This window comes from Ascaphus truei, chromosome 2 (assembly GCF_040206685.1).
Source record: "Ascaphus truei isolate aAscTru1 chromosome 2, aAscTru1.hap1, whole genome shotgun sequence".
Classification (NCBI taxonomy): domain Eukaryota; kingdom Metazoa; phylum Chordata; class Amphibia; order Anura; family Ascaphidae; genus Ascaphus; species Ascaphus truei.
The window spans coordinates 132,883,383-132,894,762 of NC_134484.1; the positions used below are offsets into that span (position 1 = coordinate 132,883,383).

At 47.0% G+C, this 11,380-nt stretch overlaps 1 protein-coding gene across 4 annotated transcripts in view; it reads right to left on the reverse strand.

Annotated features, from left to right (window-relative positions):
- Window positions 1-11,380, reverse strand: part of CABLES1 (Cdk5 and Abl enzyme substrate 1) — a 180,646-nt gene that overhangs the window by 154,150 nt on the left and 15,116 nt on the right. Inside the window, exon 1 of one of the 4 annotated variants that reach the window (XM_075585128.1) lies at window positions 3,870-4,679. The exons of 2 other annotated variants lie outside the window; for them this stretch is intronic. In XM_075585128.1, coding sequence (XP_075441243.1) covers window positions 3,870-4,504 — 635 coding nt within the window. In that variant the 5' untranslated portion in view covers window positions 4,505-4,679. Of the gene's footprint in view, window positions 1-3,869; window positions 4,680-11,380 lie in introns of those variants that run through there. One more of the 4 variants, XM_075585120.1, reaches the window with a different exon arrangement.

An 11,380-nucleotide genomic window follows, 5' to 3' on the forward strand; every position in this document is an offset into this window, starting at 1 on the left:
GAGGCTTTGAGGCATTACCTGGCAGGAGTCCATTTTACTCTAGTGACGGACCATGCTCCATTAAAGTGGTTAAATAGCATGAAGGACTCCAATGCTTGATTGACCAGGTGGAATATGGCCCTCCAGCCCTTCTCATTTGAGATTCAGCACAGGCCTGGAAAAGAAAATGCAAATGTTGACTTCTTTTCTAGAGAAGGGGTGGAGGATCGGGCTTCAGCCGTGCGTGGCCCCAGCCACACACTAACAGGGGAGGAATGTGACAGGGTGAATGAACGTCACCAGCCACATGCCTGGAAAACCTATGTTTAGGCTTGCAGTGCAGCAGTGACGAGGTTAAGTTGAGAAGGGCTGCTTAATTAGTCTGACCCCAGCTGCATAATCAAGGTGTTAAAACCCCAGGCTGTACACACATGCAGGAGAGCTGGTGAGGAGACAGGATTGAAAGTGCTGAAGAGATTACTGCTGTAAGGTCTGTGGTGCAAAGTACATGTGTGATGAACTGTCTGTCTCCTGCATACTAAAGAGAAGCTATTTTGTTTTGTCTGCTGAAGAAGCTATTTTCTTTTGTTTGCTGATGAGAAGCTATTTGTTTTTGGTGTGCTGTATGTTTTAAGGCTCAAATAAATAAGCCTTATCCAAAGAACCCGCGTCTGTGGTTGCATGTACCCTGCAACAGCCTCCTCTATCTCAGGGGAGCGCAATCTTTTTCGACTGCACCCCTGCCGGCTGTCCCCCTCTCATCGCGCCCCGCCCCCCCTCCTTACCTTGGCTCTGGCGTCATGTTGTCACGTTGCCATGGCAACGCGGCGTCATTTGACACCGCATTACCATGGCGACGCATCACCAGAAACCATCTGAACAAAGGTAAGGAGAAGTTACAGAGTCCTTCGCCGCTTCCACGGCAATTAATGTAAATGCCTTCTGGAAGCGTGTGGGGCCTCTGTAACCCCCGCACACCCCCAGAGAGTCTTGTGCCCCCCCAGTTTGCGCACCCCTGCTCTATCTCACAGATATTTATATTTATAGCATATCCCTACAAATATTTTCTTTGTGCTTTTACATTCACTGCTAATTTCTATCCACAAGGTCTCTCTACAGTTTCATTAATCCCTTCATAAACAGCTTCCCTTATAATAGGTTTTAGATCTGGTTTAACATATAAACATACTCCAGCCACCCAGCCGGGGATTTGAAAATAATTGTTTTACATAAATGGACCTATGCTACTTTCAGCCCGGGGAACCCCCCTGTTCCTGAGATCATTACTGTGGTACTTGCCGGGACTCCCTCTGGAGAAACAATGAGGCTGTTCAAAATGTTGTGGGACCCGTGGGCCAATAGGAAGCCGCATGGTCATTGTTGTGTTCTTCACACAGAACACCAGCAACTACTATGGTAATCACCTAGCGCACCGGAGGGTCTCCTGACACAGAAAATAGCCAGGTTCACCTTCAGGGGATGCTGCGTTAACCCCTTCAATGCAGGAGGGTCCTATAAACACAGAAAAATACCAACAACCACTCAACCTTAATAAACAAGCAACAATGAAGTATCTAGATCTATGGGGTGCATGGAGTAATGGAATACTTATATTTACACGGTGATCCAAGAGGGGACAAAAAAGGATTACCCATATCTGCACTCAGCCCAAAAAAATACAAAAAACAGATGATTTCCCTATATCTATCTGTATATTGACACTGTTTCAATATAGCTTTGTATCCCACCACCAGGGATTTTTAACAATTGACACTGCGTGTATATATGTTGCACTTAGTGAGTCTATTTGGTTAATAAAATTAGATCACATACTTTTTGGTCCTCAGTCATATCAGACAGATCTGATATATAGCCCAGGTGTATTAACACCAATTAAAACCAACATTATTTGAAGACTATCTGTCCACTTTACTGTATTAGGATTTTTTTGGCTGAGTGCAGATATGGGTAATATTTTTTGATCCCTCTTGGATCACCGTGTAAATATAAGGGTCCTGTCACCTCCATGGCTACAACTGCCCCGGCACTAGCGGTCATGTGGTCACTCTCCCGAGCGGTCACGTGGTCGCTTTCACCTTCAGGTGACATCCTTCTTTTAAAATACGAGCAAAACCTGTTGAGGTACAGCGTACATCTAGAGGTCCTCCGGGGTGCTACCAATCATGACATACGCTGTGTGTCTATGTGACACTGAAGGTGTTAACTGAGAACTAGGTTGTAAAATGAACAGCTAAGAGAAGGGTCTCATTTATTCGACATGCAAAGGTTCTCATTCATTCATGCAGAATTACTGAATAGATGCCACTTTGCCACAGGTCGTTAAATGAATGATTGGAACACAGTACATGTTACTGTATATACTGTATATTACTATGCACTAGGACGGTGAGTGAATGAATGTACGAATGAAAAAACACTGGGGAGAATGAAATGAGTGAAATATCCTACAGGGAAAATGCATGAATTACGGCATTGATACATTCATAAAAATGAATGTCTATATTAGCACTGTAGTTTGAGAACTGACAAAACATTGGAAGTCCTAGCAAACTACAGTATAATAGAAGGCTCTCAAAGAACCAGCAAAAACTCACAAAACATTACCTACATAAAACATAATTGGATGCAAAAAGGCAGATCTACACCAATCACATTCCAATATTCCCCTTTAATTCAGAGAGCAAAGCCTGATCTTACACTAGCAACACTGCCACCAGGCTTAGCTACAGATTTGGGAAGTACAATTGCATTATAGAAGCAGCATAGTGACAATGAAGAACGGAAGGATTTCACCATGCTACATACCTCACCAATCATCACACATGGGAAAACTCTTTTTGCATTTACAGTTTCCACGTTTGAACCCTCACTTTCCATAAAAGTTTTCACATTTGATATATCAAATGTTTGTAAGGAATCCACTGTTCTTCCCCACACATAGCTCTACAGGGAAGGGATTTCCTTTCCTATTGTCTGATTTTATGTTTGTTGCACTTAATGTATTATAATTCCCTGTAATGTATTGTCTCTATTGCTGGCGCTATATAAATACAAATATACATAACAGGATTTCATAGCTACAGTGGAGACTAATATGTGAGATCAATGTCTAAAAACACTAGTCAAACACCTTCTTATATAGAGCCTCATTGCATTTACATTTATTACAGGAGATTGTATTGTATGTATTTATTTATTAGATTAGTGGAGGGAAAGTCGGTGTGGAAATGTTGGTGTGATAAGCAAACACAAGGGGTTCCCTTAGATCCGGGATTGCGGGGAAGTCATTCCGTGCCACCAAGCGCTGAAGGGGTTCTTTGTAAGCATCTCTCTACTGCAAGATGCACTTTAAGTGCCCAATAGATGCGCAATAAACCCAACTCATTTTGTGTATCATTTGTCTCCAAAAGCTTCTTGGTAACCGAACGGCACATTTCTCTTTAAATGACAACCAAAGCCAGAAAAGTTGTCAGGGAAAAGATCACTACACTGCCACACCACTATGACCATATTTCCAAAACACTTCCACAAATGTACACATTACCTCCTGTATGGAGCTCCAACGTCATGGTAGGAAAATTAGGTGCTCTTTAATTCCTTCTACACCACATACCTTCTACTAAAAACATGGACCCCACCAGTACATATGGACAAGTTCGCCCCATGTTGTTTGTCAATTTTTTTTAAACTGTAATGCTTTAAACAACATTTGATTCTGGTTTTATTTCATACAGGTAGTTCGAGTTGCTTGTGTTTCGCCCAAGTATTTTTGAATTCGTCTCTTGCTTTAGCCTCCACCAACTCTACTGGGAGCCTATTCCATGCTTCCCCCAGTAGGGCTGCTGCAGTTTTTGAAGACCCTTCCTTACCGTGACTTCTGGATGTCGAAGGCGCTGTTCGCTGTCCCCAGCCCTGGGTCAGGGAAGCAGAAGGTCTGAGGTGCTGATGTCCTGCAGAAAGCAGCGGGCGAGATCCCAGAGGTGAACGAGTTCAAACGGCCCCTGCTCCCTGTGCACAGAGGCAGGATGGGCACCCCGCTCCCTGCAGGGGCTGGCACATGGGGGCTACTTCCAAATGCATCCTCCTCCTCATCCTCGCTCACCTCTTGCTCTTTGCTTTCCTGTCTGCCGCCCACTGCACATGTCAGTGGTCCTGGTGGCGAGACCCAGCCTGCTCTGCAGTGCTGTGCATGCAGCTGTTGCAGAGGGGCTGCAGGTAATATTGCACTGGGCGATGGGCTGTGCAATGTCCCCTTATCTGCATGCGGCTGCCGAGTCCTGCCTGCTGCCCATGCAGCACCCTCCCCTGCTCCCCCATTATCCTGCAGGGGTCGCCCATCCAGCGAGATGTTGGTGAGGAAGGAGAGGGCAGCCTGCCTCCTGCGGGGGTCCATGCGCTGCTGCTGCCTCCTAAGGTGATCCAGACTGTGGGCACCTGGGGACTGCAGGGAGCCCACTATCATCATCCCATGGCTGCTGCTTTTACTGCTGGTGGCAGCTGCCATTGTGTGTGAGTGTCTGTGTGTGTTTGAATGGAGAGATCAGTGCAGGCTGCAGGGCTGATTCATAACAGCAGAGCACAGGAGTACACAGCACCCCCCAGCTCTCTCTCTCTCACACACACACACAGCAGCAGCAAGGCGCTGCTTGTTGTTATTGCTAGGCGTGGGGCGGGTTTAGAGATGACATGCGTCCTCCCGTCCCCTCCTCTCTCCTGTTTATGGCTACTGCACGTGTGCAGTAATGGGCTGGATCTCCTATAATGGCGACGTCAGCCTACTCACAGACCATGTGCTCCACCTGCAGGACATTTTTGATAGTACGGAGCAGTCCCGTCAAACTCAGAATAGCTAGGGCAGAGCTTTCCAAACTTTTCATGTTGGTGACACACTTTTTAGACGTGCATCATTTCGCGACACAGTAATTCAGTTTTACTAGCAAACCGGAGGTTAAACTAACCCCTACTAAGAGATATGGACACCTACATAAATTGTAATAACGACATGTATGGGGACACAACATATCTCATGAAAACCTTTCATTTATATTTTTAAAAATATATGATTTGTAAGATAATAACATACATTTCCAAGATTGTTGTCATTTATGAGTAACAATATGTAAATATGTGCAATAATGAAAAAAAGCTGTGTGTGCTGTGCACGCGCATAGTAAGTGAAACTTCTTTGACTTTTGTCACAGAAATTGTATTTGTGTTTGTGATGTTTTAATTAAAAATCAAAATACAATTTTGGCACACATCGGCACACATCCCCTGTATTAGCTATTTGCACTAAGTGTGAATTCCTCGTGTGTGCGTGTGACTGAGAGTGTGCGTGTGACTGAGAGTGTGCGTGTGACAGAGAGTGTGCGTGTGACAGAGAGTGTGCGTGTGACAGTGTGCGTGTGACAGAGTGTGCGTGTGACAGAGAGTGTGCGTGTGACAGAGAGTGTGCGTGTGACAGAGAGTGTGCGTGTGACAGAGAGTGTGCGTGTGACAGAGAGTGTACGTGTGACAGAGAGTGTACGTGTGACAGAGAGTGTGCGTGTGACAGAGTGTGCGTGTGAAAAAGTGTGTGCGTGTGACAGAGTGTGTGCGTGTGACTGAGTGTGTGCGTGTGACTGAGTGTGCGTGTGACTGAGAGTGTGCGTGTGACTGAGAGTGTGCGTGTGACTGAGTGTGCGTGCGTGTGACTGAGTGTGCGTGTGTGTGACTGAGTGTGCATGTGACTGAGTGTGCATGTGACTGAGTGTGCGTGCGTGTGACTGTGTGTGCGTGCGTGTGACTGTGTACGCGTGCGACTGAGTGTGCACGTGACTGAGAGTGTGAATTCCTTGTGTGTGTGTGTCAATTAGTGTCTGTGTGTTTGTATATGTGTGTGTGTCAGTCAGTGTATGTGTGTCAGTCAGTGTGTGGGTGTGTGTGTCAGTCAGTGTTTGTGTGGTGTGTATGTCTCTTTCTGTGTCCTGTCTGTGTCCTGTGTCCTGTGTTCCCATCACCCCCCCCTGCCCCCCGGAGGTACACGACCGCGGCGCAGTCCCCATTCTCTACCCCTGGTAGAGCTGCGTGTCCTGCTGCTGCCAGGTCCACACAAGGGGGTTACAGGAGGGCACGGTAGTGTGCGTGGGGCGCTCTTCCCTCTGATTATGCTGTGGGGGACGCATAGCACAACAGCCTCTTCTGCCGCCATCACTGCTGCGCATGCGCGGCATAGGAGCGGCAATGGCGGAAGTTCACTCGCCCCCGATACACAGTTGCGCAGCACGCAGACCCCGCAGCCATTGTTGGCTTCCTCCGGCAGCCGGGTCAGCGGCCTCCAGCCCCGCGGGGAGCCGATGTAATAATGCAACTGGGGGGAATGGCGCATGTGCTGGAGCGGCCGGGGCTGAGGGGAGGGGTTAGCCATCAAAACACAACAGCGCATGCGCGGCATGGCAGCGAGAACGGCGGCCATTAGTAGCGGCGCCGGCGGCGATATGTCAGCGGCCGTGTGGGGAGTGCGGCAGCCATCAGGCCGTTAGGAGCAGTTGATTTGTGGAGCGGGTGTGATGTCAGTGTTGGGGTCGGGCTGAGCCAGAACACAGCCCGGCCTCAACTGCCAGCACTGACGTCACATCCGTTTCATTTCTGTCTCCACAATTCTTTTTTGCCCTAGTTCGAATAAGGTGCCACTAAGGAAGTTTCACTTCAAAAAAAATTGAGTAGCACCAATAACTACTTACCATTTTAATGAGATGTATGAGGTTGATGGGATGAACACAGCTTTTGAATATGTGGTGGAATATTAGATAAAGACACTCGCATTTCATCATCAAGCATTTTTAAGCCTCCACGTTTCAGTGTCTTTAAGTTTGTCATCGTTGAAAAGGATACTTCACAAATGTACAGTATGTAGTAGAAAACTGCAGAAGAATTATTAATGCTTTTTTACCTATGTTTGGATGCATTTTTGAAACGCGAGGAGAGAGGGTGACAGAGAGAGAGAGAGACAGAGAGAGAGGGTGGGTGACAGAGAGAGAGGGTGGGTGACAGAGAGAGGGGGTGGGTGGGTGACAGAAAGAGAGGGTGGGTGACAGAAAGAGAGGGTGGGTGAGTGGGTGACAGAGAGGGTGGGTGACAGATGACTGACTGTGGATTGGTGTTCATTCACACAATCTTACACTCGCACACTCTCTCTCTCTCTCTCTCTCTCTCTCTCACACACACACTCTCTCTCTCACAAAAACACACTCTCACACACACAAACACACACACACACACACACACTCTTACACACTCTCTCACACACACACACTTTTACACTCTCACAGACACACACACACACACACACACACACAAACGGGATCGGACATACGGGGGGCCAATCAGAGTAGGGGGGGCAAAATCGGAGCAGTGGGGGCAAAATCGGAGCAGGGGGGCAAAATCGGACATGAGGGGGCCAAATCGGACATGAGGAGGCCAAATTGGAGCTAAGGGAGGCATGGAGCTGTACTTACCTTACTCGCTCCATGCAGGAAAAGGCGCCTCCTCACTGTGCAGCTCGGATAGACATTGGCTGCGCGCCAATCAATAAAGTGGGGGGATTTTTATTTAATTTCCCCCTGCACGAGCATGTCACCCTGTGGTGACCAGTTTTGTCGAGGGGACGGCGCACGGGCCGGCAAACCCCCTGTTGGCGTCCCTGACCGCTCGCGCCCCCCTTAAATAATCCTGCCCCCCCCAGGGCCCCAGTTTGCGCACTGCTCAGAGGTTTCTCCCGCGACACACCAACACACTGCAGCCGACACAAACCGTGTCGCGACACACAGTTTGGAAAGCTCTGAGCTAGGGGGTAGATTCTTAAATCCGACTGCAAGACATGGGCCGCACCAGAATTTTGTTTTTATAAACAGTCAATATAACTCTCACGTACACCTTTTTCTTATTAAAAATACGTAAACGTCACTAGTTTCTCTCACACTTTCCGCCCATCCCACCTGTATCTCCCTCTTTCACCCCCAAGCCCTTCTCTCTCACCCCCCTCCCCCCCCCCTCATTCCCTCTCTCCACCCCTCCCTACTCCTTTCCCCCCGCTGGTGCGAGGCGCCCCCACCTCCTCTCTTTTTGGCGCTGTTAACCAGCGGGGGGAGAAGTGGCCCAGCAGCTACTTCCAGCGCTTGCCTGGCCTCTGCATTCACCAGTATGGGACTCCTGTCCCATCTCTCCCCACTGTCGGTTCGAGGGCCGCATGCAGCCTCGTAGGCCGCGAGTTTGACAGCCCTGGTATAGATGGTCTAGTAATATCTTTTCAACGGCTCCTTCTACTAAGAAAAGTTGTTGCAAGGCAGCCACCCCCCATAAGCTATAATAACCAAATGACAAAATAATATTTCGTGGATTCAAATTTACAGTGATCAGGGCTAGAGCAGCTCACTTCTTAGAAAACTCACAAATGAGAAGGAGGAGCGGCCGGATACTTTGTTGAAACTTGGGACCATGAACAGTCTTTTGGAGTCAGATCTCAGATGATAAGTGCTGCATGTGGTAGGGGTGAGGAGCTTGTTCAGATAAGACGGGTAGCTTGCCCAGAAAGTATTTGAAGGCAAGACAGGCGAGATTAACTTTGCACCTTGACTCACTCTAGTCAAGTCTCACTCTAGACTCTAGTTCTTTGAGCATTTCGCAGTGATGCGTGTTGTAATTCCATTGGAGGACAAAGCATATTGCATTGTAGAGGGTATCAAGTTTGCTAAGGTCAGCTTGGGGTGCCGAGCCGTATACTATGTCCCCATAGTCTATAATTGGCATCAGCATCTGCTGTGCGATGCGCTTTCTGACCAGCAGACTTAGGGAGGATGTGTTCCTATATAGTACACCTAGTTTGGCGTAGGTTTTGGATGTCAGGGTATCAATGTGCAACCCAAATGTTAAATCGGAGTCAAACCATATGCCCAAAATTTGAAACTAGAAAAACCGGGGCTAGGATAGGATTAGAGTTGGTTCTGATCTGTAGCTCCTTCATTGGAAGCTTTAGAAATGTACCTTTGGTCCCAAATATCATTGTTACAGTCTTGTCAGTGTTTAAAAACAGTTTGTTTTGGGAAATCCAATTTTCAAGTCTCAAAGAGTCAGATTGAAGTATGTGTCCAAGGTCAGAGAGGTTAGGGCTTTGTGCGTATAAGAATGTGTCATCCGCGTACATGTGTATTGAGGCTTCCTTACTAGCTGTAGGAAGATCATTAATGAACACTGAGAAGAGTTTGGGCCCCAAATCCGAGCCTTGCGGGACACCGCAGGTGATATCCATAGGGGTTGGAGTTAGTGCCTGAGATGGGCACATGTTGGGATCTACCAGATAGGTAGGACTGAAACCAGTTTAAAGCATGCTTCCCTATTCCAAACACTGGAGTTTGTTTAGCAAGATAACATGATCAATAGTATCAAAAGCCTTTACAAAATCTAGGAATATTGCAACAGTAAGTTAAACTAGTTCAATTCCAAATGGATCTCATTGCAAACTTTTAGGAGGGTAGTTACAGTGGAGTGTTTGGAGTGAAAAGCAGATTGGAGTTGGCTAGGGAAATTTGTCTTGGTATAGTAATCGATTAATTGGGAGTGAACTCGTCTTTCCATAACTTTGGTTAGTATTGGGAGAAGAGAGATTGGTCTGTAGTTTGAGGCAGTGTTTTTGTCCCCACTTTTGAAGATTGGGACAACTCTGGCATTGTTCCAGGTCTTAGCGATATGGACTGAAGACAGGGTAGAGTTGATTAGGGATGCAAGCGGTTTAGCAATGGCTTGGGCACCAAGTCATAGGAGCTTAGATTGCAGTAGGTAAGGTCCACATAGGCTGATTAGTTTTAATGAGGAATGCTTGTGTAATCTCCTCTTCAGATATTGGGACAAATGGAAAATTGTGGGCAGCGTTGGGAGACAGTGGAGTAATAGAGGTACTCCCAGAATGAGGTTCATATATGTAGTTCGTGTTGCATTTCGCTATTAAGTTAGTAGCACACCCCATAAAGTATTCATTGAATGCATTTGCAATGTCAGTGGGATTTGCCAGGGTAATGATATTACATGGTTGTTGATGGCTAGAAAGCTGTTACATATTGTTGATAACCTTCCAGAAGTTCGCTGGATTTGATCTATTCTGATGAAGATTGTCAGAGTAATATTGTGTTTTTGCATGCCTTGTTTGCCTTGTGCACATATTCCGCATGCATCTGTAGTAATTAAGATCCTTAGTAGTGCCAGTTACTTTGTAGCTTTTCCACAACCCATCCCTAAGATGGTAGAGCGATATAAGGTCGGTTGTCACCCACGGAAGGTGGGACCCGTAGTCTTATTCAGCGTAGTGGAGCATGGATATCAGAGAGTTTTAAGAACTCGGATTGGAAATACACGAGTGCAGAATCTGGGTTGGGAATTAAGTTGATTCTGTACCAAGGGCAGCTGGTAAGATCAGCCAGAAACTATTGTGGGTTAACGTTTCTAAATGTTCTAGTGAGGAGAACATTGGGCTTGATTGGGGTGATCTGATTTTCTTTACACAGTACACTATTGCATGGCCACTGAAAATGTCATGTAGGATGCCAGAGGATTGGATTCTGCTTGGATTAGAGGAGATAATTCAGTCTAGCAAGGAATGGTTGTGAGATTTCAGGCTTGTCCGTGCGGGTTGGGAAATTAGTTAGGTTAGGTTAAGTGACTTGAGTTGTATCTGAATTTTCTTATTTTTAGGGTCGAGCCAATTGTAGTTGAAATCCCCAAGAACTAGCAGCTCACTTTTGTCATTCTGAAAGGAAATTGAGGCAAGAAACTGGGTGATATCAGTCAGGGATTGTAGTGGGGTACATATGGGGCCCTCCTCTCCCCCTTCAGTGTGAGGATTTGCTCGCAGCCAAGATAGCAGATGGACCAGGACGATCTCACCCCAGCTAAGATGGCTGCTGACAGGAAGTCAGCCTCTCTGAATTTGATTGTCTGCATCTGCTCCAGGGCCTGTGCACAGTATTGTTATACTATACTGGCTGTGCTTTCTTGTTCTGTTTTTTCCCCTCTCTTTGCTATTGATCTCGCAGAAACCGAACCCACCAGTCTTGCCTCTCGTCTGTCTTGACCCCTAACCGGACATCACCACCCGTGCATTTCTAAGCCTCTGATCCCAGGCCAAGGTGCGGGAATCCCTCCCTACCGCTGCCATGCGGGCTCGTATCCTAATTTGCAGACACCCAGCGGTTTAGATTTTCATCAGTACTAGAAGATGGAGGATGCCATGTCAGTTACTGCCAGTGATTCCCTGGCGTTTTCACCAGGGAAGTCCTCCATCTCTTCCGCAAAAAAAAGTTAAAGAGGACAAAAGCACTTTTCCCCACAGATTCTGAGGAACAAAACTCTC